A 27,687-nucleotide genomic window follows, 5' to 3' on the forward strand; every position below is an offset into this window, starting at 1 on the left:
CCCTTTCTGCCACGCTGGATCCTGCAACGGCTAGCTGACGTGGCAAAGGTTGTATTCATACCCAATTTAGTCCCTAAAACCCTAATTTTCTCTTATTTATCTGAGTTAGGATCTTCTTCAACTTCCGTCCTCCTTTCTCTTCCTTCCTCTTATCTTCTTATTCTTCTTTATCTTCTTCTTCTTGTTGTTGCTCTTCCTCTTGTTAAATCTTTGTCATTTATCGGTATTAGTTGCAGCACCATGGTGGGTGGTGGAAGCACCGCAGCTGAAAACTCGACTTGCTCTCCTTCAAGCAGTAACTGGGCTAGGTCACAAAGTCGGAATAGAAGTGCGAGGGTGCCGGAATGGTGTGGGTATGGTTATCGTCCAATTCTGCAATGGTCTGGAATAGAATCAAATTCAAACAAGCCATTTTTTGGATATTCCAATTATAATGTAAGTTAAATATATGATATTTTGTTCATTTGTTCTTGCCTGCTTCATTTCATCGTGTTTTGTTGGTTCATTTCAGACAAGAAAAAAGACTTGGTGTAGTATGTTTGTTTGGGCTGACATTGGATAAGAGGAAAGTGCTGAAATAGCAGATTCTGATAGAGTCAATAGTAGAATGAAGATGAACCTAGCATGGAGGATTGAGAGGTTGGAAAATGATGTAAGAAGTCAGAAATTCATGACCAATTTGTTGATGATAGCTGTGTTTATGATGGTAGTATTTTTGTTAGTGATGTGTTACAAATTTTGAAGAAAAAATTATGGAAAGATTCGTGTGTAATGTAATGAAATGGAATATGTATTGTGTAAAAATATTTGAATGGAATGAATAAAGAGTAATTTGTGGTATTCCTGTGACTTACACATGATTCAACAAAACTGAGTTATATTTAAATAGGATTACAATAAGCAAGTTAAACAGCAAACTGGATTTATATTAAATTAGTTATCAGAGTTGAACAAAAAAGATGCATAACCAAGCATCATGAGTATTAACATCAAAAGATCCACTGTGATATCAAAATAACCAGGACTGATCTTAGTAGTCATTGTCTAAATTTTAACAAAACATTAAAGGCCTAATGCCACATACTAATTTTTATAACCTCCCTAAACACATCTAGCTAATTTCTTCAAGTCTTTTTTCTTGGTGCTTTGAAACCGGGAGTAGGCACAAACTTCATTAAACTTGCCATTCTTGATGTTGTTCCTGAACTAGCACCCTGCAATGGATTGACTGTGACAGAATTCGGTGGTGGAGAACTTCTTCTTCTTGCCGGCAACTTTGCAGGCCTTATATTTCCAACAACCTATATCATGTAAAAATATTCAGGTTCCAAAGTTAAAATACAGTAATAGGTTATGATATAACAATGGCATTTACATCTTTACCTGCTGAAAATCCTCTTGTTCAAAACAGGTAGGTTGAGACAACTCAAGTTCGACGGGTTGGACATCATTGGCTGCTGAAGTAATAGGTGCTAAATCAATAGGTTGTACATTTCCTCCTTTACCTTGTTGGTTCGTTCCATCAGAGGTAGCAACGCATGTTTGGTCGATTGTTGGATCTCCTCCCCCTTCGCCAACTTTGTTTTTTGTAGCAGCCTCAGTCGTAGCAGCAGCAGCAGCCAATCTCTTCTTTTTGCAACCTCTATTGGAGTGACCTTTATCACCACAATAACTGCAAGTAAATTTTTCAAGCTGCCTTTTCAAATGAGTGTTATCGTTGTTTTTAGTATCTACCCTCGATCTCTTGCCTCCTCCATGTTTTTCATTCGAATCCATTCTTCTTTTCATCTTTAATTTTCCTGGTGGCCGCTTAACCTTTGGTGCACGTGGCTTATTAAATTCTGAAACCTCCCACAGCGGTTGTCCAGATATTGGATTTATGTGATGGTTATATGTTGCCTTGTAGGATTCTATAGTCACTAATGGATGACAAAAATCATTTGGGGACTTATTCACCCTAGACAAGGCAGCACATGCATGTACACATTCCTACAAGAATGCAGCAAGTATGAAAATATTTAGACATTAATACTAAAAGAAAATGAAGTAGATTAACATTATAAATATTACCTGTTAGCATCCAGAATTGGCATGTGCATAATTTTTTTTCCAAATCAACAACATGGTTTGTGGGATATCCATGAACCTCAAATTTTTCAAAATTACCCCCGTGATGTATCATAATATCAATCAATTCAGTCATCTACAAAATAAAAAAAGAGATAATATAACCTTAGCTTATACATTATACATTATACACTATTCTTTGCATACTAATCAGTTGAAAATTGCACAACCTTAAAAAAAGAAAAAAAATAAAAACAAACAGGAATTTATATTTTCTTATTATGCACATAGGTTCTCCATAACGGTTTTATCAATTTTGAGTACTCATTTAGGTACTCCCTTGCTAGAATTTGAATATAATGTAATTAAGGTTTATATGAAATTGTAGATAAAATATTGCCTTGACTTCTTTTTTAAGTACTAATTTGATACTCTTATTTTAGAAATTTGATATGCTTTAAAAATATAGGTAACACAATTAAAACTTTTAAAAGGTTGTAACATAAACTTGTTATTTTTTAAAAAGTTTAAAAGGTTCAGCATACATCTAGTTATTTTTTTCTAGTAGAATTGCCTCAACTATAAAAAGATATATGTAGTTTCAATTGGACAATATAACAGTATGTTTAGTCATGGGTAAAATTGTGGTAAAAATTTTTGTAGATAAGTACAACAAACTTGATGGTCAAAATTGTTGTGCAGATTTTGGTTTTTATCAAAATTTACTGCATCAAAGCATTACTGCAGTAGTAGTAACTGATCACAATAATGAACAATGATTTTCTTCTAACATTTTAACTGCAATTCTTTTCTTCAAATTGCATGTTGATAAATTCCCCATCGACTTGAATTTTCAGTGTAAAATTTAAAATTGTTCAAAGATGAAAACCAAAATCCAAAAACCAGTTTAAAATTACACAGCCCTAACCCTATCAACATCATTCCCTGTTCCATTCATAAAAAAACAGAGCACCCCAACAACCCAACCCAACGTATAAGCAATCAAAGAAACTCTAGAAAAAATAGTTGCAACAAAGCATAAATGTTCTCCATTGACAAGAACATCAGCACCATAGAGTACAATCATACATGCATTCTAAAAAAACTTAAAACCACTAAATCCCAACATTAATGCTTACCTTGGCTAAGAATGAGAGGAGAGCAACCTCCTTCGAAATACAATTCTGCTCTAACCTAGCCGTGGGTTAGTTCAACTTGGGTGATGAATGATTTCAGAAACTTTTGACTGGCATCATTGATTAGAGATGAAGAAGAATAATAGAGGCAGAGAAGAAGATGAATATTTTGTATGGGTCAAATTCGTCTCTTCTTCTTCATATACAAGCCACAGCGTTTTTTTATTTATTTGGGCGCTAAAGAGGGAAACGACGTCGTTTAGAGAGAGTCCAGTGTGGTAGAGAGAGTGTCACCATGGTACTTCGTTTGTTGAGTCATCACCGGAAAGGGCTGAGGGACTACATTGGTGCTCAGATCTAAATCTGAATGATCAGTATAAATAATTTTAAATTTCGAGAACTAAAATGAGTAATTGCGTGAATGTCAGAGACCAAAATGAAGATTTAGTCCAGGAGGAAGGTGAATTGAATTAGCATCTACATCGCCGTCTTCTTGGGCAGCGTTTTACTCACAAAAACTACACACTCAAATTCATTTTTCTTCTTCTTTCTTCCAACATTCAAAACAGAATCTCCAACACACTTAACTAAGCTCCCTCCATAAATGACAAACACAGAACCACACCCTCTCACTGACAATGCCGAACAAGAACATGAAGAAGACGACGAACCAGAAGATGAAAAAGAACAAGAAGAAAACGAAGAAGAAGAGGAAGAAGACGTATTGCCGAATCTTCGAACCCCTCAGTCCGCAGCCTCGAAGCTCCGTGAGCAGCGGTTCAAGGTCGAAACGCTGGCGCGGAGACTCTCGTCGGAGATGGTCCCAATCAGAGTCCACGATATTCTTGTAAAAGGCAACACGAAGACCAAGGATTGGGTCATCGAAGCGGAGCTCAAGGGAATCGAGACTGCCACCACCATGCAGGACCTCATGCGTGCTTGCGAAGCCGCCATTGCCAGGCTCCAGGCTCTTGAAATCTTCGATTCTTGCAAGGTCAGGCTCGAGCCTGGTCCCAAAGAGCTTCCCAATACTGCAAACGTTGTCGTTGATGTAGTTGAGTCCAACAACACCGTTTCCGGCGAATGCGGCGTTTATACCAAACCCTCGGTATCTATTTGTTCTCATTTCTTGTTTTGGATTCAAGTTTCTAGGGTTATTTTACTTCCCCGTGGATTTTTGGGTGTTAGTGCCGTGTTTGCATTTGAGAAAATTGGTGGCATGAATTTTGGATTTTAGAGAATTTACTGCAGAGATGATCATATATGTAGGATTGGTCATATTGGTTGATGTTTAAAGCTTATTAATGTCAACTTTTGACATAAACGATATGTGTCAAGAATGTTTCATACTTTTTTGGTAGTGTCTAGAAAGTAAGCAGTAGAAATTTGTAAAACATTTATAAATACTTGAAAATGGTGTAGAGAAAAGGGCAGCCTGGTGCAAAGCATCCTAGTGCCACTCCCAATAGATGTAATGTAGGCAGCCTAATTTGATGCAAGCATTAGAGGCCAATTCCATGATTTGAATTCGTAGCCTTAAGATCTCACTGGGATTATTCAACTGTTGCTCTAAGACTCTCCTTGACTTGAAAAGTATATCCATCTTGCTATATATATATATATATATATATATATAGGTCATTTCGAAAATTTGGTATGTCTTTGTGTGCTGTTGAATAACCATGAAGATTTGATTTTCAAAATCACAAAATTCTATGATTACTGTGTTTAGAACATTTTGTTAGAAGTTGTTTTGAAGTCATTTAAACACTCATTAGACTGGCTTGAATTGAGAGGAGTGTGTATTTGGGGGCATGAACAAAATGACATACATAATGTGTTGTAGGATATGCTGATTCTAATGAGGAAAAGATTCTAATGCATTCTTCTTTTCTTTCTCTTGTGGGAATCGTGCAATGATTTTTGTAGACTAGTTCTTGGACTCTTGAGTGTGCTCTGAAGTACAAGAACTTGTTGGGTTATGGTGATATATGGGATACTTCTTTGGCATACGGTGGCAGCCAAGCAACAGAGTTGAGCTTAGGGGTCTATGCGCCTCGAATTAAAAAACTGTTGAGCCCTATTGTGGCGCGGATATCGTTGATTTCCCAAGATTGGCAGGAGTTTTCTTCGTACAAAGAACAATTACTGGGCGCTTCTCTTGGATTGATCTCCACAAAGCACCATGACTTGGTTTACGCTCTTGGGTGGCGCACATTGACGGATCCATCACAAACATCATCCAGGTCTATAAGGAGGCAGCTTGGGCACGGTTTACTTTCATCTTTAAAGTATACCTTTAAAATGGACAGGAGAAATTCATCTATTAGGCCTACAAGAGGCTATGCTTTTCTCTCTACCACCCATCTTGGTGGTGTTGCACCAGATAACCGGAGTTTGCGGTTTCTCCGTCAGGTTTGATTAAATCCTTTTATTGTCTGTTGACTTATATGCTGCACTGCAAAAGTTTTGATTTTGTCTGTCATTAATTACACATAACCTTTCTATTGAGTGATAGTGATATAAGAACTAGAAATTATTGGCATAGTCTTGGTAGTGGCTCAAATATTCTTATTTGACATAGTTCGAGCATGTGGAACTATCTCCTTGGATTGAGAAAATATCAGAACCACTTCTCATATAAGGTCGTCTGCATTAGCATTTGTCTCTTGCTATCTCTGATGACATCATTCAGTTCAGATGATGTTGGTTGTTAAAACTAAAACTACAGATGCTAATATATTTAACAATGTATTGGGTTAATTCAAATGGTGACCCTATCTTGAGATGATTGATTGCTTACGGTGCTAGTATCTTGTTGATAGTGAGCTAGATTTTAGGATTTCATTTTGCTGAAATTGTCCACATAATAACTTCACTGCTGAGTGGTGGATGCGATATTAGGCCATAAGACATTCTTCCACCAGGATAAACCTTGATGACCAAAATAGTTTAACCTTGTTTTAATGATGCCCTAAAATAGTCAGAGATTGTCAACCAAGGCATACCTTCTGGATCTTCATATCGGTTATTTATTTTATTTTCATTGCCCCTTCTAAATTCTTTTTTCTTAAGTAGCTCTGTAATACTTCCAGTTCTAATGCAGGAATTTGATGTTCGTTTTGCTGTTCCCTTTGGGTTTTATAATACAGCATTGAACCTTGGGATTTCTGCCGGTGCTGTTTTTCCATGGGGACAAGGATTCATGAACAAGACATCTCCACTGCCAGAAAGGTTTTATTTGGGTGGTGACTTCTCCCCAGTTTGTACCTTAGGAGGACCAACAACATTATGGGGCTTTAAAACTAGGGGGTTAGGTCCTACTGAACCACGGAGGCAAAGTAGGGATAGAGCTGATGGTAACAACAGTGATTCCCCTGGATGGGATTTTATAGGAGGAGATCTTGCTGTTACTGCATTTGCAGACCTATCTTTTGATCTTCCAATCAAGTGGTTGAGAGAACATGGAATCCATGGACATGTTTTTGCTGGTTCGGGTAATGCTGCCAAATTAACTCAGAATGAATATAAGCAATTCTCTGCTCGAAAGTTCGTAGAATCCTTTCGAACATCGGTCGGGTGTGGAATTGTTATTCCCACACGACTCTTCCGCCTAGAGGTCAGCTTCATTTTCAACCTCTATATCTAATTAAGAAGTAGGTCACGCTACTAAAAAATGTGGGGAAATATTGAAGTGAAATGCCACTGATAGACTGCAAAATGTATGGTGGGAAGGGAAATATATTTTTTAAAGAAATCTATATACTTTAATTTCCCCTTTCTCCCTCACTTATCGCTCTGAGCTGAGCACTTAATACTTGCTTATAATATCATCTTCCTGAAAATCCGATCCGTCATCTGAACTTGCTGGGTGAAGTCACCTGACATTATTTCATATTTGAATTTATCATTGTAATTAGTGAATCAGAACTGGGAGGTTAGCATTGTTCTTAATAATCGTTGATATTCTACTATTTTAGTTGCTTTGTACCAAAACTTCTTAGTCTCACCTGCACAATTCTTGTTTCTCAGGGTAACTACTTTTACATACTCAGGAAGCATGAACATGATCGAGGCAAGACTGGTTTTAGGTTCAGCTTCTCAGCTCCTTCATAATGCCTGAGATTCCTGTTCCTTCAATGTAATCTTCACTTCACACATGAACAGTTTGAATTTTCATTTTTTTCCCCTTTATCCATACAATGTCAGGAGAGGGCACTGTTCTATGATGGTTTCGGAACATTTTTGGATTGGTTTTGCAGTTATAGTATCCCTTTTAGGGTTCATAATATAAGCCAAGCTCATTGCACGGCAAATGTGTACCAAGATTGGCATGTTTTGTTCTAGGACTTGATTGTCATTCAGAATTCACAAACTTTAGAAGTGCATCTTTTTTCTCCCTTTAAAATTATGTTACATATAAGTTATTCAGTTGTTAAGACAACGCTGTCATTATAGCATCATTTAATTCAAAACAGCTTGGGAAACAAAAAGGTTATCTGCCATCAATCAGCCAATTTTAGTTTCTTGTTTCAATCTTTCTATAGTGGCAAGTTAGGCATAAGGATAATTGCTGATCCAAAATTCCATTTTCCTCACAGAAAATTATACAAACATCACCATCATTAAAATTATATTAAAAAATTGATTCATGAGATACAAAAACTATTGAAAATCATTTGATTTTTTGTATTAAAAATTATACAATTGTGGATTGAATCATATGTCATATATATATTTTTCTATGGGATTATAGTCTGTTTTAATTTAAAATTTTGTTTACTAAGATTCCCATCTTATTCCGAAATATTGTGAAACTTATGAAATTTCGTATCATAGTCATATTTGTGCTTGTTGTTCAACTCTGATATGCTGGTTTGACTGTAATAAAAAATAAAATAAAATTAATAATAATAAAGCTAGGGTATTAACTATAAAAATGTTCCTTAGTTATTTTTGAATTTCATGTATGTCAAGTTATGAAATTTGTGAAAATTTTAAACTCAAATATAACTTGTAATTATAAAAAATACTATATACATACTAAAAATTAATTATCATATATTTATATATAAATATATATGACATTTAATATATAAATTTTTTTACACGCACCATAGTTGATTAATTATATATAGGAAACATTTAAAATAAGTACACGTATATATTCTTTACAATATAAATCATTCACAATTACACACTTTCATGTTTTGCCCTTACACCTTTTATTGAAACATTGGTTATGACTAATGGCAAATTTGCAGATAAGTTCAAGTAAATTGGGTGTAATTGTAAAACCCCATACATCAAAATCTGTGGGAAGCTAAATGGATGCAATGGTGAAAAGTTAATGTAATTTTTCATATAAAAAAAAAGTTGTATTATATATACCTGTTTTTCTGTATATTGAATCGATTTTTTTTTTTAAATTTTTAGATGGGTGTAAAAAACTCAAATCAATTGTATCATATATACACACTATCTAGTAAGAGGTCTCAAGGAGTTAATACTTAAATTGGTCCCTGAAATTTGACCCGACTCAATTTAGCTTTTAAGATTTCAATTGATTTTAATTGTATCCCGAAATTTTGATCTGCGCCTCAAATTCGCCCTTCCGTCGTTTTGAAACTGTCAGGTGTCATTTAAAATTGATAGGTCATCTCTCCGATGACGGAAAACGATATAAGGACCATTTAAAATTGATAGGTCATCTCTCCGATGACGGAAAACGATATAAGGACCAATTTGAGGTGCGGGTCAAAATTTCAGGCTACAATTAGAGTCAATTGAAACCTTCAGGGTTAAATTGAGTCAGGGGTCAAATTTCAGGGACCAATTTAAGTATTAACTTGGCCTCAAGTGATAAAAACAAATTAAAAAAATAAAATAATTTTGTCTTTAAAATTTATCAAAAATATTAACAATAATTTTAAGTTTTAATTTTATCACAAAATTTTTTTATTTATATCAAAAATATTTTTGCTAGTTAATTTTTTAAAAAAATTAAGGTCAATTTAGCAACAACTTTATAAGAATAATATTTAACACAAGTAAATTTAATATAAAATTCTATTATTAACAGTCAAAAATACATTTTTTTTTGGTGACTTGGTCAAAAATATATTTGATGTAAAATAAAAATTTTTAGGATAAAATTAAAATAAAATAATATTTAATAAATTTTTAAAATTTTTTCCAATTTCTAGTGCTAAAAAAGAGCCTGGATAACAAGAGTGTTTACTAAAGAAATGTGATTGAATCTAACAAAGAAATTAAAAATATTTTGACAACTTGTGTAATTAAATCATCTAACGATTATTTTCTAATGAGAAATCATTGTAACAAACTTATAAGAATGACAAGAAGAATATACAAAATACATGTATGAATCAAAGAGAATGATGAGGCTGAGAGCAACATCTATTGAGCAACCTTAACAATGCATCAGCCTTCCTTCTAGCTCTCAATGAACCATGAGCAGCCAAGCTTTGAAGCGACGGCACGCTCCTTGGATTCGCCAGCAACCGCCGCGCAACCACCTCAGTCTCTTCCTTGCACAATCCTAGAAGAAGTGTTATAGAATTTTCCTTCCCTTTGACTGATCCAAATCTTAGAAGATCAATGAGAAGTGGCACCAACTCTCTACTATTCCTTATTTCTTTTAGTCCTTGTGAGCATCCAAGTAACAAAGCAAGAACTGATAATGCATCATCAGTAATGCTAGCTTTATCATCCATTAGCAATTCAATAAGCACATCAACTGCACCAGAACTCACAATTATTGATTTGTTTGGATTGTACACTGCAAGATTGAATAGTGCAGTTGCTGCATCTCTTTTCCCAATTGGTGTGCCTTCTTTCAAGAGGAGGACTAATGCAGGAACCGCCCTCGGCCGCGCTCCGATTTGAACCTTGCAGTCATCTAACATACTCAAGCTGAATATTGTTGCTGCAGCATTCTCTCTGGCTTCCATTGTTCTCCCTTGTTCTAGAACTTGGACTATTTTGTCCACTGCGCCGGCCGACATGAGCAGAACCTTGTTGTTATCATAGATTGATAGGTTGAACATGGCAGTCACTGCATGTTCCTGGATTCTTGGATCATGTGATCCAAGTAGTGTTACCAGAAAAGGAATAGCACCTACCTCAGCTATGATTCGCCGGTTGTCCATGCCGGTTTTCGCCAGTAAACGAAGCTCATAGGCAGCTTGTCTTTGTGTGTCAGCTGAGCCTGTTGCCAATTTTCCAACCAGAAACTCTGCTGTCATTTTCACAGCATCTGCAGCCGCTTTGTTGGCAGAGATGTGATCAATAGCGCCGTCATTTGAGTTCTTCTTATTGCTCTTTTCCTCGGAAACTGAAGAATTAGGCTCATTCAATGGAACATTGTTGTCATAGCACCATTGCTGAACAAGACTTTTCAGTGCATAGTTTGGTATCAGAGCAGTGTGGATTAGCCTCTGTCCACTTTTGGGGCAAGTATGGTGGCCAGAGTTTATCCACTGCGCAATCGAATTTCGATCATATGTGTGGCCGGATGAAACAATCACAGGATCTCTCATTAAGTCAAGTGAAATTGGGCAGCGAAATTCGTCAGGAATTGACATGGATTGAGAAGATGAAGAACTATCATTGACTTTGTTGTACAAATATGAACAAGATTCTTTCTTACTTTCTTCATTTTCTCCATCTCTGAAAATCATTGATTTGGAATAAGAAACAAGAGATATGAGGTTGTTTATGTTTGACACAACCACTAGTCCTCCTGTTCCTGCTTGATTCTGAGCTTCAATCTCCAACTTTGAAATTTCTATATCATAATCTGATATAGTTCTCAAACCAATGTTACTTAACAGTTCTTCCATTTTACCAAAATCCATGTAGCCCTTGTTCTTCTTGTTTTGCATCATGTTGTTGGCCATTACTTCTAGAAGCATTTCTCTTCTTTGGAGCTCTCTAGGATCAATGGTTAACTCGGCTCGCTTCGCTTGTTTGTGAAGAAGATCCACTTGCTCCCTTATATCTGCAGTTATGTTGAGCAATCTAAGAGGCAAGATATCAAGGGCTCTTCCCATCTCTTTAACAAGAACATAGAATTGGTTTGAGATGAATTCTAACTGAATCAGGCCCCAAAGGGTGCTTGCATCTTTGATTTCTTGGATCAAAACCTTACCCCTTGTGATCACTGATAAAAGCTCAGTGAAGCAAAGAGTTGAAGAAGGAGGGAGTGGTGTTTCTGCCTCTTGAATCTCTTCAAACAATGAAGAGAGAAGCTTGATCCTCCTTATCATGGATGAGACATTCCTCATTTGCACAAATGGAAGCTTCTCTATTGAGACAACTTCATTGGATATGTGAACCAAAGAATCTAACAATGTCTCAGTTGGTAACAATCCTGGTGAAGAGATAGTCATAGTGGATAGAGTAAGAGCATCACAATCCATACTTGTTCCTCACATTATAAAGCATAAATGCTTATGATCATTCTTAGTGTTATGGTTGACAAAGTAATAAGCTTGTTAATTGGATTTTAAATAAAATATAATAATGTCAAGCGTTGCTGAATGAAATGCATGGGACCTTGACTCTTTCTGTTTGTCCAATTATTGCTAAGGACAAGAAGGAAAAAACATTGGAGGAGACTTGAGGATTCATAAGTTGCTGCCATTTGGAGGATTTTCCTGCCTTGCAATATTTTCTTATTCAAGCCTTAGATATTTTAGTTTATTTGATGAGCCATGTCAAACATAATTTTCAATTGTTTTCTTTACTTAGGGATATTTTTGTCCTATCTCACAAATGAATATTCTTTATAGCGTCTGCAACTTGACTATTCAATTTCAATATATATGTGTACATTCTTTTGGAAAATAATTTTATAACATCACATTTATATTTATAGTTAATTCTCTTCAATATATTTTGGTGTAGTCGTTGCTCTAACAGATAAACTCTTCTTGTTCCCCATAGGTTTTGTTTGGTAATAATAAAATATTAAGAAACATAAATCTATTTAGAAATTAGAATACAAGACGTACAAAAACAAACTCTGATAATTTAGTTTTTTTTATCCACTAAAAATCAGAACCTTAAGTCTTATTAGTATAGAATAAATTTCTACTTTATAATATTAAAAAACATCACACTTTCCACGGTTGTATTAAAAATAAAATAAAATAAAATAGAACATACAACATATTGTGGCTACTGAAAGTCTAAACGGCTGGTTCTAAATCATTCTATATTTTTTTTAAAGTTAAGAGTGAGATTTGAACCCGAAACTTTTAAGTAATGATGAAAAGACTATGTAATTTGAGTTATAACTCGTTGGCCTAAATCATTCTATCTTACCTTTTTCATTTCTAATATAATTTATAGAATGATATTATATGTATTATTTTTATACATATTTTTTGTATGATTTTTATTTTAATATTAAAAATGATTGATAATGAGAACAAAAATAAAAATTGTCTTTTATATCATTAAAAAATTTGTAAAAGAAAGTATGAAAAAAAGAATGATGCAAACATTATTTTTCTAATTTATATTATGACACTTTTGTCTTTTGTGCAGAGTCCATTGTGACTTATGAGTTGTGACATCCATAAAGAATAATGCCTCAACCGAATGTGCCTAGCATTTACACCCATATTAGATACTATAAGCAACACAAAGGGTTGCTAACAAAAATAAATATCTGGCTGTCATAACAGATTGCATTCCATTTTTTAAGGGATAACAAATAATATTGGTGTGCAATTCCTTGTAAGCTAGTAACCACAATAGTAGATTCGTTCCACATTTCGGCAAACATGAAGTGGCTATATAGTAAGCACTATAATGAATTCTTCAAGTTTAAAATTGATTAAAAAATGTCAGCTTTAGATTTTGCTCATCATTGTAGCAAAAGGACACCTTAAGCTGCTTCCTCTGACTTTGAATAGGCCAAATTGCCTCCGGTTCTATTATACAGTTTTTTTATAATCATAACTTGTCACAATAAAGTGAAACTAATGTGTGCTTAGTAAAGTAAGTGCGTGTGCACTTGTAACAAAGATAGGTAATTCGGTAATTCCCAAAAAATTAAAAAATAACAAAATATATAAATTTCATCAACCAAATGTTCAAATCCCACAACAATAAATTAGAAAACAATCAAATTTTATTTACCTTTAAATTCTTATCTTTTTTTTTATATTATAGAAAAGCTTATGCATACGGAAAAGGGAAAAGAAAATAAGAGAATATAATAATATTGATGCATATTGCATTCATACTTTTCCCACAAGACCAAGGGTAGTCTATTTGTAACAAAATAAATATAATCATTTTATATTTGGCACATATATAGTTTACTTTACTGAGTCCTAAGAACTCCAATGTAGTAAAACATTTTGTCTAAAATTATTCTCCTTTTTTCATGTTTAGCGTTTTACATGTCCAAGAGAGCATGATGCTTTTCATAAGTGTTAAGTGTTACCAAGTCCAATAACAAACCAAAATTTCTTTGCCTTGGGACTGAACTGCAAATGGCAACATCACAAAACTATAACCTATTGATTCACCATCTGAGACATACATAGAACCTCCCATATCAGTATTACAACATTCTTTAAAGATATCTGCTTGATCTTTAATATGAACCGCTCGCCAATGAAAACCTTACTCAACTTCTTTGATAATTCTTCGTCTCCGTAGTGGTTGCGTCGTAATGCTCCCTGGTGCACTGTGAGCTTTCCTCCTCTCTTGTTTTCTTTTCCTGGCATCTGCCATGGCACGCATCAAAGCCGCAGCTTTGTATATTGGCTTGGGCAAGTGCCTATGCCTGTTAAGAAAAAGAAAAGAAAATAAGTACAAAGTAGAAAGTATTGCTTGTCAGCAGTTGAGGTTCACAAAATTGTTTGATCAAATCTTACCTAGCAATACGCTTAACTTCAGGCAGGTGCATATAACGTTTCTTAATGGCTGCATGATACTCATGCTTCTTCCGTTCCCTTGGGAGAACCTATATCATGAACACAACATCATAATCCTCAGGAAGGAAGGGTCTTACAATAGGAATAAGTGGCCAAGATGCTCCACAACTAGAGATGACAGATTTTGACATAAAAATAGAGAACGACTCATCAATGAAAATCAACTACGCCATAAGTAGATCAACTAAACTAGACCTTGTGATTTTGGATGCGAAATTATCACAACAATGGATCCTTGAGCAGGAATGTGGTGTGTATCTCAAATAAATTTTCCTTTTTTAAGGGGGGAAAAAGAAATAAAAAGAGATCCATACTCAAGTGTAAACGAAGAATCATATAGGCAGACACAAAACAATATATTTTCCATATGAAGCAGTGGTTTACGGCTGGATCCATCTATGAATTTGATAGTAGATGTAAAGAAGTAGTCTTACAACTCCAAGTTGTTCTGATGCCTTAGCCTTCCAAAGCCTGAGATTAGTATCATCACTTCCAGATATCACATAACTTCCATCACCGCTGAACTTGACACAGAATACCCTGATAAACAAAGAAAAATATTAACTTTTAGTGACCTCTATACAAAAATAAATAAATAAAAATAAAAAATAACAAAAAAAACCCCTCAATTCAAGATTTATAAACTACACAAACCTTTGCATTCTCTTAGTATGATAAATCTCCCTGCTGTGACCACTGTTATAATGGAAAAGCCTCACCTGGAAAAGACCAATAGTTGAAGCATAAAAATATAGTTACGTAACAACATAAGTCAAAGGACAAAGGATTAAAATGAAGTCCAAGTGAACTAACTGTTCTGTCATACGATCCAGTCACAAATTCTCGACCAGTCGGTGAATAGTCAATGTCCATCCTGTAGAACAAAATATGAATAATATGGTTGATAAATTCTAGAATTATGAAAGAGAAAAAGATAGCAAATATTTAGGGAACATTGATCTCACACTGCAGAAACATGATCTGTATGAACACATTTGGCTTCATCTAACTTTCTAGCATCATAGCTATAGCAATTTCCATCTTCATTTGCCTGCATGGTAATGCAATTTGTCCATAAGAATACAAATACTAATTGAAAGATAGAATTTCAAAAACATAGATAAATATTTTAGAAGTTAGCTACAACCAAATCTTATACAATAATAGCTTAAAGAAAACACTAGTTAAATTCATCTCATGAACTTACAGCTGTGAAATTTATTGGTTCCATTGGGTTCCATGCTATCGAGTTTGTTTTGGTCTGCCACATAGGGAAAAAAGGTCAGTATAGTCATGAACAAGTAATTTGGATAAAAATGCAAACAGAAAGAACAAATATGATGATGATAGTAAGAATGCAATAGAGAATTGAACCAATGATATAGTCTACTGTGAAGTAGAAGTAAATAAGAGAATAAGTAACTAAAGTAAAGTAAAATTGATTGCTCGACTTAGGAAAATGAAAATCTACACCTGTGTTGAAATTGAAACTAATTATACAGAATAATTACCATCATTATCATTTTTGTCACTGGAGTAGCCATACGTAGATCGTATAACATTATACCTCGGTCACTACAATAATAAAACAGGTTAGACAAATAAATAACTCATGACAAATTCAAACTCAAACATTACATACGCAGACGGGCAGGAACCCATGCATCGTGTCGGGGAAACAGAAGTAAAATGACCCAACTACTTATGTTCTAACATGGGATGAATCATACAAGTCCTTTGAAATCTTGCACAACATCCAAGGAGAATGAAGTAGATAGTATAACTTTAATTATTTCACTTTAAAATTGTGACTATTTTATATCATCCATACAAGTCCACTGTTCTAAAATCACTTTAAAAACTCATTTGCAAACAATAAATTCTTTCCACTGCAATTCTGTCAAAATTGAAACAGAACATACCCAAGTTCTCAGTAACAGGGTTTAGATAATAGAGATGGAATATCGCAATAAGAATATTGTATTCAAACAAGCAGATTATCAAGTTAATAAATACTAGAGAGAGAGAGAGAGAGAGAGAGAGAGAGAGAGAGAGAGAAATCAACAAGAATGGCAAAAAATAAGCAAAGCAGCAAACAGAAGCAAAAAGAAAAAAGAAGGGCAAAATAGATCAGGACATTTACAAGGAAGGGGTGGGGGATTTTGAATTTTAATTATTGATATAAACAATTACTGAATGGTTATCTATTACGATTCCCACATACCTAGCAGATGCTACTAGGAGATTTGGTTCTCCGGGATTAAACCGAACCGAAATTACTGAATCTGTTCCCCATTGAAAACTGTTTATAGGCTCAGATCTGCAATATGAAAGACAAACCAATAAAAGAAATTCTAAAGGGAAAAAGGATTAATAAAATGGGTAAGTTCTTTGTCCGAAATAAATAAACTGATACCTGTTGTGATTCCATATATCTACTTGGGCACCAGCTGTGGCAAAAAGTTCACCATCCCACTGGTGATCAACAGCCCTAAACATTCAAGAGCAAGCTACACATAAATATAATATTAAAACAAGTTTCAATGTTTTCCTGGTGAATCACGCCAATACTTACAAAAATGCATTCTTCCCAATATGAACACTTGCTGGCTGCAGAAGAGTGTTTGCGAAATTGTGTGAGGAAGAATAACCGGTGAAAAAAGAGTAGGAAAAAGAGCAATGCTAGGGGGCCAGCAACTTTTGTGATTGGTAGCCAGCAAATAGCCATCAATGATAATTTAATGGTGTGAGATTGGTGTGAGATTTCATCCAATGACTCACATTTCTCTGCTGGTTATATGCTGGCCAAAATTCAATAGAACTGTTGGCCCCCTAGACTTTTCCGTAGGAAAAAATAATCTGCAGCATAACATCTTACCTCTACAGAATTCTTAGTTGAGTGACCCAACTCCATAAGATTATCAACAGAAGCATTCCAAAGTCTAACACTGTACTCCAAAACAAAAAATGCAGTTTACATCAGAAGAGCTAACCATTGAAGTTAAATGTTATAGTCATGATAGCTTAATAGGATTGGATAAAAGATTAAAAATCATACGTGCAATCAGTACCACATGACACAAGCATGCGCCCATCTGTTGATACAGTCAAGCCTCGGACAGCACCTTGATGACCAGGAAACTGACAAACTGTGCGCCTTTTTCATTGATAAATAGAATCAACAAAAAATATTTAGATACAATGGGTACAGTCATAGGCTAATTGATTAGAAAATGCAGACAGAAACAGAAAAATAAATATAAGAAACCCAATTACCTGGAAGCTATATCCCAGAGACGAATATCTGCGCATATAGCAAAGATAAATGTTACTTGTTCCCAAAATATAAGCATCCCTCCTCTCATTTATCATAGTTTGCATACGAATTTAAGATGTAAAATCAATTAAGCGTATTCTAAGGAAAAGTTACGATGCATTACTTAACAACTATATCAACGGAAAATCAATCTTAAAACCAGCAAAACTGACACAGACAGACATAATTGTAAAGAACAGATGCATTACTATATTGGGAAAAAAAATTGTATTATATAAAGCCCTAATGTGTAGATGATTCTTCACAATCAGAATTCCCTCTTGCTGTTTCTTTCAATAGCCCAAGAGCTAGAAGCATAAATTTTCAGCCAATTTTTCCCATACAATTACAATGGAACATTCATATACTCATGAGAAAGAAACAAGGAAGAATTGAAGTACCTCCATCCATTGCACCAGAAAATATCCATTTCAATTGGGTAGGATTCTTAGCCATACAGGAAACCCCATCTATATGCCCATCCATTGCACCTATAAACGGTCTTGCAAAAATCTACTCAACCACATAATAAGAAGGAAAAGAAAAAAAATAAGAGACAAAGTAAAGCCATATGCCATAACTCTTTATGTTAGTTACACACATCAAAGCTATCTCAAACAACTCAAATTAAAAATAGAAAAAAAAAAATCGAATTCAACTATCATATTTTCTCGAATTAATTGAAAGAAAGAAAGAGAAGCAAACCTTGTCCAACTTGACAGCATTGAGAGCACGGACATACTCAACAGCTTTCTCTTGAGTACGAAGGTTGGGATCGTAGTTGCGGAATACCCTCTTCAACAATAACAAGAATGTTAGGTTAAATAGTGAATGAGAAAGAGACAAGGAAAACAAATAGCCGTTTATTGAAGGAGTGAATACCTGAAGGTCTTGGCTTCGTTCCCGGGTGAATTCATCAACAGAACGAGATATAACTTTGACCTTCATTCTTCTGCAATCTGTCTAATCTAATAAAGCAGCTAAAACAATAACATGAACAGCACTCACTCTATCTATGTTACCCAGCGAGATGAAGAAGCAGAGACAGAAACCACGGCGACGGCGAATGCGACTGAGAAACAGAGCAGACGGTGGCCGCCCACGACGAAGGGTGGAGTCTGCTAATTTTTTAGCCTGCTGCCACTGTCGAAGGTTTAAGGGTTTATTTATTTATTTATTTATTTTGGTCTGGATTTTTTATTTTTGTTAACAGTTTTTTTTTTGTCAGGGAGTGCTTTCGTTTGTTTTTGGACTTGAATTTGGGCCAGAGAACTGACCCGGCCTAACACCCGGAACCCGAATTCGCCCAGCGACCCAACCCCCTAATGCTCGATCCTAATCGAAGCTCTTCTCTTCTTCTTCGAAGCCAATGTCTCGGCGCTCCGCCGTTGTCATCGAAACTTCCATCAGAAACTCGGGGACTTGATGCATGGAGCTGATGTCGTAGTCGGTCCTCCTCCGTGATGTCACCAGTCCGAATTCGCAGCTTTTCGTTTATCAATTGATTCAATTCTCTCAGAAAAGGAGGAGGTTGAGAAGGCGCTCCTGTTTTTTTCTTGATCAGAAAAGGCTTCAATCATGTGAAAATTTGTTGGCTTAGCCCAATAAGAGTGGGGTGGGGGGAATCGACTAAAGGGTGATAGTTGCCAGTTGGACCCAAAACAATTTGATAGCCTTTAATTTTTTTTAGTGGTCTCTCACACCATCCTTCAATCCAAAAAACCAATGACTAATTTATTAGGGATTTTAACTCTAATTTTTATTGGTTTGCATATGAAAAAGTTTGGTTCATTATAAAATATGAACAAATTTGATATACAATCTTTAATTTTAAAAATTAAATTGAGCTATTTAATACAATTTAAAGGTCAATTTAAATCACTTCAATAATGACATACATCTAAACAAATAATATTACGACATATAATATTAATTTGATGCGTGAATAAATCATGTTATAACACATGACACTATCATTTATTTCGATATATCACGAGTAATTAATTAACACGTGGATAAATTATATTTTATATGTGATACTAATTATACACATTAATGTCACGTTAGTATGTTATTAATGAAAATAAAAATTTAAATTCGAATTAAAGGTAATTGAAAATTTAGAAAACCAAATTTAAGATTTAAGTTCTAAAATGAGAAATTTGTGTGGTCAATCTTTTTACAATTTTATGACAATCACTTTGCCAAAAAAAAAATTTATAGTTTGTACAAATAAATTATAAATTTGGTAAAGTAGTCAATCATCACTTCCTAGCCTTTGTTTTAACCTCCCACATATGAGAGTAGCTTTACTCAAACATCTTAATTAGGAGCAAGAATAAAAAAAGAAATATGAGTGTTTTTTCAATTTATGAATGATATTTATCCATACTTATGTTTATAGAATATGAGTTCTGTTCATCTTTTTTTTAATAGACAAATTATATTTAAGTTGGATCTAACAAAAATCAGTTTAATAGTATTAAATTCAATCTATAAAGTCTAATTTTGTCGGTTAGACTAACTTAGATACGAATTTTTAAAATTTGTAATCGACCTAGCTTGGAGAGCAAGATAAGTGCTAAATTGCGTTACTTTGGTGATAACTATCTTTAATATAGGAAATACATCTCTAAAAAATGACTAAATCTTACATTGCTACTTTATAAATATCCCAACACATATATTTTAACGAATCTATTTTTTATATAAAACTTATTAAAATTCTTGCTAACTTAAGTATCGAAATTATTTGTAGGTATTTTATTACTGTTCAAACTTAGACATTAAAACCCTCATCTACTCCTAAAAATGTTTGAATCTCACAACCATATCCAAAATTATTACCTTGGAACAATACTAAATATAAATTATTCTTTGATATTATTACATGTGAACTGTATATATTAAAACAATTAACATGATAACTATAAAATTTTCATTGTTAATTGTTAAAATAGCCAAGATATAACATTATTATTCTTTTAAATAAAAGAAAAATATTATAAAAAGGAGAAAAGAATATTATAACATGAGAAAATGACCGAATGAATATGGTGCTCACATCACAAACGAAGAAAAAAAGGGTCAAACGGAATTTCACTTTTCAATCTTTCACCACACATACGAAAAGGAAAAATATTCTTAAAAAAGTGATGATATTATGAATTTCACATATTCCAGACTATTCCATATAAACTTGAGTTGTGAAGAATGCATAGAACAAAAAAATGGACCAAATGATCTAAGAAGGTTGGAACTATCCCTACTCTATTTAGCTCCTATGTTTTACTTTCCCTTACGGATTTGAACCACCAGATTCTACTTTTTCCAACCATTTCATTTGCTCCAAAGTTCAAAGTGAATTTGATTCCAAAAAACCAAAGCAAATAATAGAGGGAGAAAGTACCGGGGGGTGCCTCACTACTCACACTAGCTTATGACCAAGTCAAGCAATAGGCCTAGGCCCATTTTAGTACATCGTATCAGAAAGTCTGAATCATGATTCACGTCCACATTGAGTCACATTATTATGATTTAAAAACTATTAAATATTAAATACGGATGAAGAAAACAAAATATAATATTAAAAAAAAAAAGTAGAAAAAGGGTGGGGCTTATTTACTTATAGTCTATCACCAATCATTCTTGGGCCGGCCCATTTCACGGAGGCCATTTATCAGTATTCCGTGATCCACTCGTGACCGTTGATGTTGATCTAACGGCTGGTAGTGTGCCTCCGATTCTCACCCCACACACTGTTGTCCCTTGTTTGTTTTGAGGGAAAACGACGCGCATTAAACAAAGTGGGCTCTATATTATGAAGTTTGGGTTTTGGAGGGTGCATGCATTATCATCTTCCATCGCTTTCCATTTTTTCTATCTCTTACCACCAAAGTCTTTTTGAAATGACATTTATCCTCCCCTCTTCTTTTACATGTTATCTTATGTCCCACTCCTCTTACCAAATCAAAAACACATCTAGAGTTTACATAACTTAAGTTACCTTCCTTTATATTTTTCTCCATTGCCTATATATATCCCTTCCTTTCTTTATCACTTCTTTTTAGGTACAATTCATTTGTAATTAGGGTGGATCTCATAAATTTGATGTAAAAAGAATTCAGTAATACTATATATGATCAAGTCATTTTAGTAACTAAGTCTAGTCAAATTATTTCAACAGTTTAAGGATTGATAATAAAAAATTTTAATTGGAAAAAAATTAATTAAACTTAATTACAAAAATAATTTATTCATCTATCATTTCTCAAATACATATATATAACATAAGTCTTCTGGAAACGTGTGTTTACGTTGAAGATCTTTTCAAGAAAAAATTTAGAATCAGTTAATCATTCAATATCATAGAATAATAGATTGATGAAGGATGGACTAGTAGAAACAATACAATTTTTACCAAAACTAGATTAATTGAGTGATGATAAAAGTTATAGTGGAAATTTAGGTGCAGTCAACTTCACATGAAGTTAATAATTGAGAGTCGTTAAATGATTTGACTGATTTGATTAAATTTTCATCTAACAACTCCCACCTATCAACTTCACATGAAGTCGACTGCACCTAAGTTTTCACTTAAAATTTATACACTCTTCTACGAAAAATAGTACTCGATTGGGTTTTGTTTCTATATTTTATTTTATTTTTAGTATTTTTTGTTTTCAAAATTTTATAAAAAATTGAAAATAATATTAACATAAGGGTCTAATTGACTTTTGCTTTTATTTCATATTTTTTGTGTTTTATTTTTAAAATTTTAAAAGTAAAAATAGAAAATCAAAACAGAAAAGAGCCATATCCTAATTTTGTTATTTTTATTATTTTAATTTTTTTCACAAACTTTAATTTAAAATAAAAATATAAAAATTAAAATAAAAAATGAAAATATAAACTACTCGAACTATTAGTTCTTTAAAGAATTCAAACATACATTTTACTGTTACATAAGATTATAATTACCTATAACCTCAAAAGAAAATGAAAAACAAAAACAAAACTCACCGCCTCATTTCGCAATTTCCATTACATACAGAAGTATAGAATGATGACATTTATGATTAAGTCGAACCTCTTCTTTTTTTGGTAAAAAGTTGTGCTTTCTTAATCAAGTGAATATATATATAATCAATTTTTTATTTCTCCACCTTAAATGTTGGTGTGAGGACAAGATTAGAGATGCAAAAGTTATTATTCTTAGAATGTAATGCAGCAGTTTGAACTACTGAATCTATGTATTGCTTAATTAATTAATTAATCTAATATTAAATTCAGCTACTATGGCCTAGCGTGTCCACAATAACGAATATTAATCAATTCATCATCATGAACCCTTGGCCTTATTTTGCTTAAGCAGTGAAACGTAACCTTCAAGTGATGATGGAGGAAACTTTTAAAGTATCGTTTTCTATCTTAATTAAGCATTGTTAAAGTGCATTTGAAAAACTTTTTTAATAAGACAACATCTTATTAAGAATATAAAAAATTTTAAAAAGAAGGATTTTGAAATTTCAAACAATATCATTAAATATACACAAAAAGTTGTTTTTTCTTATACATAAAAGTTTATGTAAATTATCCAAGAAAAAGGTGTATGTAAGAAAGTGCTCTGGCATTAATTAAGATTACTATTAACAGATATTTTTTTTTCAATAAATACATTAAAAAGTGTATTATTTAGTGTTTCAACAGAAACTTTATCTATTAACCCCTTTATTAATGTTTTTAATACTTTTGCTAACACTAACTTTTTAACGGAATTATATATATATATTTAATATAAAATATTTTATATAATCATTCAATCATATTTATTTTTTTTGAATGATTTTTTATGTAGTTAATATAAAAAATAATTATTTTTATTGATATGTCATAATTATATACACATGTAAATTATTTCATACATCAAAATTCAATTATATATATATACGTGTGTAATTATTTAATTTACCATATATTATGTCATATATATTCACGCCTTCTCAAAAAAATAATAATAAAATAAAAAGAAAACACACACCCAATATTTATTTATTCGTTTAGAAATAAAAAAGGGAAACTCATATTAGGTTACTAGTTACTACCAATAATGTGTAGTGGTTTAATTTGATGTAATAAAATTTGGCATGCAGTGATATTGTAGGCATATGTAATTTATTTACAGTTTGAGTTGTTAGAAAGCAACTAGAATTGAAAGAGAAAAATAACAACCGAAGTAACGGAATATCTAATGATAGAAAAGGCAGAAAACAATATATGGGTAGCTTTATTTTTGGCTCCACTATGCTGTACTATAGATTCCAAAACTACATGTAATATAAATTCCAAAGTACTCAATTTTGATCCCATTGGTTTCCATCTGAGCATGTATGCAATGTATCACCTCCAACGGGATAAGTTTACATTTATTGCGAATATTTTCTTTTCTTAATTTAGTCAATCAAAATATCCCCATATCTTTATTCATGAACTATCATGTCCAACTTGAAAACTACCAACACACACCACCCATTGTCCACATGAATCAATTATTTGGACCTACCTTTGCACTCCCAATTTTCAAATTTTCAATCAATAACGTAAGCGATGATAATAATATGTGCATGACTAGCCGTATAAGAAAATAATTACAGATACTAAATTGTCCAAAAACTAAATTAAATATGATAGATCAACCTGAAAGATGAAAACTCAGGTGAACTTGACTTCACGTGAAATTGATATTTGAGAGTCATTAGATAAAAATTTATTCAAGTCAATCAAATCATCTAACGACTCTCAAGTATCAACTTCATGCGACTACACCTGAGTTTCCACCCTCAAGAAAATAAAATCCACTCTACATATACATGGAATTATTAAAACAAGTTTAATAGAGTGATTTTTAGGATTTTAAAGCTAATATATAAAAGTAGACCATTTTTGAATTTCATTCTTCATTGGAAATTATTGATAAAATGATATTGATTGTAGTATGAAAAGATTATTTTATTTTGGTGAAAAATCGAAGTCATAAAATTTAAATTGAATTAAAATTAAATATTGAATAAAAATCTCATTTAATTTTAAAATACTATTTATATTATATGATTGACAAATATTGATGTACCATTTTGAAAAATCTAAAATAAAATTAAATTAAAAGTTTAAAACTGAACATTAAGAAATACTCGTAAAATCGAACCAATCATTAATCGATCCACTTAACATATTAAGTCACTAAAATTATGATGAGTTTTACATATTGACATGAAATATTACCATTTTAATTATTTTTCTATTTTTAGAGGTAAAAATTCACATGCAATTGTTTTTAAGTGAAGTTGATAGTTAAGAATTGTTAGATAGTAATTTAGTTAAATTTATCAAATTATTTAACTTACTTCTAACTATTAACTTTGCATGAAAATAACTATATATAAATTTTTACCAATTTAAAATATGATGAAAATGGGATGGAATGGAGCTATTATTCAACGAAACTAATTGAAAATAAGTAATTTTGTCTATACAACTCATGCAAAAAGAAAAAAGAAAAAAGAAAAAAGGAAAGAAGAAGGTGTAAAAGGACAGCAGAGGCGTGGCCCATGCAAGTGTTCTTCTGGAGAGTGAGTGCGACGTTCACCTGATCTAACTGTGGCATGAAATGTGGTTCCCCTTAAATAGCGATGCATACACACACATGACACATCCATATTCATTTCTTGTTATGAAAAAATCAGGAGGAGGAGCCATCATGAAGGGTTACGAGCCACGTTCAAGTTCTTCTTGTGCCGCCTGCAAATTCTTGAAGAGAAGGTGCATCCCTAACTGCATATTCGCCCCTTACTTTCGCTCCGACGAGTGCAAGAAATTCGCCAAAGTTCACAAGGTCTTCGGCGCCAGCAATGTCAGCAAGATCCTCGTCGAGGTCCCCGAGGACCAGCGGGAAGACACCGTCAACTCCCTCGCCTACGAGGCCGAGGCCCGCCTCCGCGACCCTGTTTACGGCTGCATTGGCGCCATTGCTCTCCTCCAGAGGAAAATGCTCGAGCTTCAGCACGATCTCGCCATTGCCAAGGATCGTCTTGCTCGCTATTCTGCTGTTGCTGCTACTGCTGCTGATGCTACTTCTCTTATTACTTCTTCCTCTTCTTCCTCCGATAACATCTTTCATTTCAATCATTCTCAAGTTTCCTTGCCTCCTTTCCCTGAATTCCCTTCTTCCTCTGATTTCAATGACACTGCTGCTTTCTGCCACGCCTCTTCTTCTTCCTCTCAATCCTTTCCCACCACTGTAGTCGACGATTTCATTCAAATTCCATATATATTTTAGATGTTTTCGATCTTCAATTATTGTCCCTTTCCTTGTTGTTTGTTTTTCTCAATTTTCTAATCAATCAAAACCAGTCACTTTTGTTGTATATGCTAATAATTCATATAAATAATTAACAACTCCGTCAATGAATTTGCCTGATCTTCACATCTTTTTTCCACAATTTCGACCACGATGATTTAATTTTTGTCGCTTATAGTTAAGAACTATTAGATAATAATTAAGTTACATATATTAAATTAGGTGAAAACTCAAATGTAATCGGCTTCACGTGAAGTTGATAATTGAAAACTGTTAGATGATTTGATTGATTTGACTAAATTTTCATCTAATGGCTCTCATCTATCAACTTCACGTGAAGTCAACTGCACTGGTTTCATCTAATAATTTTTAGCTATTAATTTCGCGTGTAATTCTCCATCATGAAAAATATGCTGTCATTAATAAGAAATTGTTTGGATCAGAAAAAAACATCTGAGAAAGAAATTAAACTGAGTCTGACTAATAATGAATCAGTTTGTTTATGCGAATTGCAATGATATTCGATGATTCGATGAGAATTGTGATAAGAGGGGTGATTATTATATTCTTGTAGTGAATTAAGATGAGATATATGGCTTTTGGGTGATGTAGACACGAGAACAATGAGCATTCATTGCCATTAACTAGATGAGTGAGAGAGACACCATATTCAGTACAAAAAAAGAAAGCAACACTAGCAAGTTTGATTCTTTTGCCTATCTTTCTTTTTGAACGATTTTCCTCCCATAGTGGGTCTTACCACCGTACTGTTCTATTGAAACATGGAGCATCCCCATCATGATTCTCACTGAAAAAAGAAACCCCACCACCAATGGTCCTTATAAGCTTTTATCATAGTCATGGGAATCCAAAGACTAATGACTATAGACACCAATCTATACAATTTTCAACAGTACTTTCTTTATTAGTTTTAATTCAGTATTTATATAAAATTCTATTTGATTACACGTATTAGGTTATTTGTGGTGTATGTGTATGGAACATATTAATGCCAACATCATGCTATGGCCCAAACAATCAAAATGAAAACCCCTTATATATACTACTATTCTAGGTAACCATTATTAATAGTAACGTAACCCCAATATATACCTTGAATTCTTTGTTAATAATACCATATACCATTGTTATTTAATTTTACCAATTTTGGAAATGGTCATTGGTCAGTACTTATCTAATACCACTTTTAATACATCAACATGCTACCGACATGGAGTCTCATTACATGACTGATGAAGAGATCATGGGCTTTTGTCAGTGTTAGAATTTTTTTTAAAATATAAAGAAGAATAGTAATTCAGTAAAAACTTACGTCTAATTATTTTTCTATAAAAAATAGTTAAAAACCAACAATTATAAATTATTAACACAATTACACAAGCAAGCAATAATGAAAGCATATAAGAATTAATCTTGCTTGATTATAAATTAAAAAAAAAAAGACATTAGAATTTCTAATAGGGGGAAAAATAATAGAATTAACAACATTATACGTACACAATTTGTTATCAATTCAACTAGGTATCCTTTAAAAATGGTACAATATTCAGCCTTTTATTACATTAATTTAAAAAAATTAAAACAAACACATTAAAATAGATTTCTTGTTTTCTTTTTTTAAATTTAAATACAAATCTACAAAAACCGGATTAACTAAAATTCAAATTCAAAATTTAAATTTAAAGCTTATAAATCCTAACAAATCTTAAATATTTCAAATCAGATTTTCATCACTAGTAAAATCTTCCTTCGTAAATATTCAGAACTGCAACGCTTACCCCTCTTCGTAAATAGATTTATATGTGTCAATAC

The 27,687-nt window shown here is 33.1% G+C and overlaps 4 protein-coding genes across 4 annotated transcripts; 2 read left to right on the top strand and 2 right to left on the bottom strand.

Annotated features, from left to right (window-relative positions):
* The first annotated feature begins 3,701 nt into the window (after positions 1 to 3,701).
* On the top strand, positions 3,702 to 7,611 carry LOC130940394 (uncharacterized). The gene is made up of 4 exons (XM_057868518.1): positions 3,702 to 4,311; positions 5,133 to 5,618; positions 6,310 to 6,822; positions 7,236 to 7,611. The coding sequence occupies exons 1-4, from the start codon at positions 3,808 to 3,810 to the stop codon at positions 7,317 to 7,319; spliced, it is 1,587 nt and encodes a 528-aa protein (XP_057724501.1). The 5' UTR covers positions 3,702 to 3,807; the 3' UTR covers positions 7,320 to 7,611.
* A 1,846-nt stretch (positions 7,612 to 9,457) lies between these two features.
* Positions 9,458 to 11,694, bottom strand: LOC130939115 (U-box domain-containing protein 1-like). The gene has a single exon (XM_057867207.1). It carries the CDS (start codon positions 11,645 to 11,647, stop codon positions 9,593 to 9,595), a length of 2,055 nt encoding a protein of 684 aa, XP_057723190.1. The 5' UTR covers positions 11,648 to 11,694; the 3' UTR covers positions 9,458 to 9,592.
* A 1,846-nt stretch (positions 11,695 to 13,540) lies between these two features.
* On the bottom strand, positions 13,541 to 18,658 carry LOC130939172 (uncharacterized). Its single transcript, XM_057867274.1, has 17 exons — positions 18,381 to 18,658; positions 18,204 to 18,293; positions 17,900 to 18,011; positions 17,459 to 17,486; positions 17,241 to 17,339; positions 17,061 to 17,130; positions 16,758 to 16,792; positions 16,599 to 16,673; positions 16,407 to 16,502; positions 15,694 to 15,757; positions 15,390 to 15,443; positions 15,148 to 15,233; positions 14,996 to 15,056; positions 14,837 to 14,901; positions 14,617 to 14,722; positions 14,123 to 14,211; positions 13,541 to 14,031 (listed from the first exon to the last, which is right to left on the bottom strand). Exons 1-17 carry the CDS (start codon positions 18,444 to 18,446, stop codon positions 13,869 to 13,871), a joined length of 1,359 nt encoding a protein of 452 aa, XP_057723257.1. The 5' UTR covers positions 18,447 to 18,658; the 3' UTR covers positions 13,541 to 13,868.
* Positions 18,659 to 25,224: 6,566 nt separating this feature from the next.
* On the top strand, positions 25,225 to 26,505 carry LOC130941959 (LOB domain-containing protein 21-like). Its single transcript, XM_057870615.1, has one exon. It carries the CDS (start codon positions 25,228 to 25,230, stop codon positions 25,831 to 25,833), a length of 606 nt encoding a protein of 201 aa, XP_057726598.1. The 5' UTR covers positions 25,225 to 25,227; the 3' UTR covers positions 25,834 to 26,505.
* Positions 26,506 to 27,687: the final 1,182 nt, after the last annotated feature.

This window comes from Arachis stenosperma, chromosome 7, assembly GCF_014773155.1.
Source record: "Arachis stenosperma cultivar V10309 chromosome 7, arast.V10309.gnm1.PFL2, whole genome shotgun sequence".
NCBI classification, from domain to species: domain Eukaryota; kingdom Viridiplantae; phylum Streptophyta; class Magnoliopsida; order Fabales; family Fabaceae; genus Arachis; species Arachis stenosperma.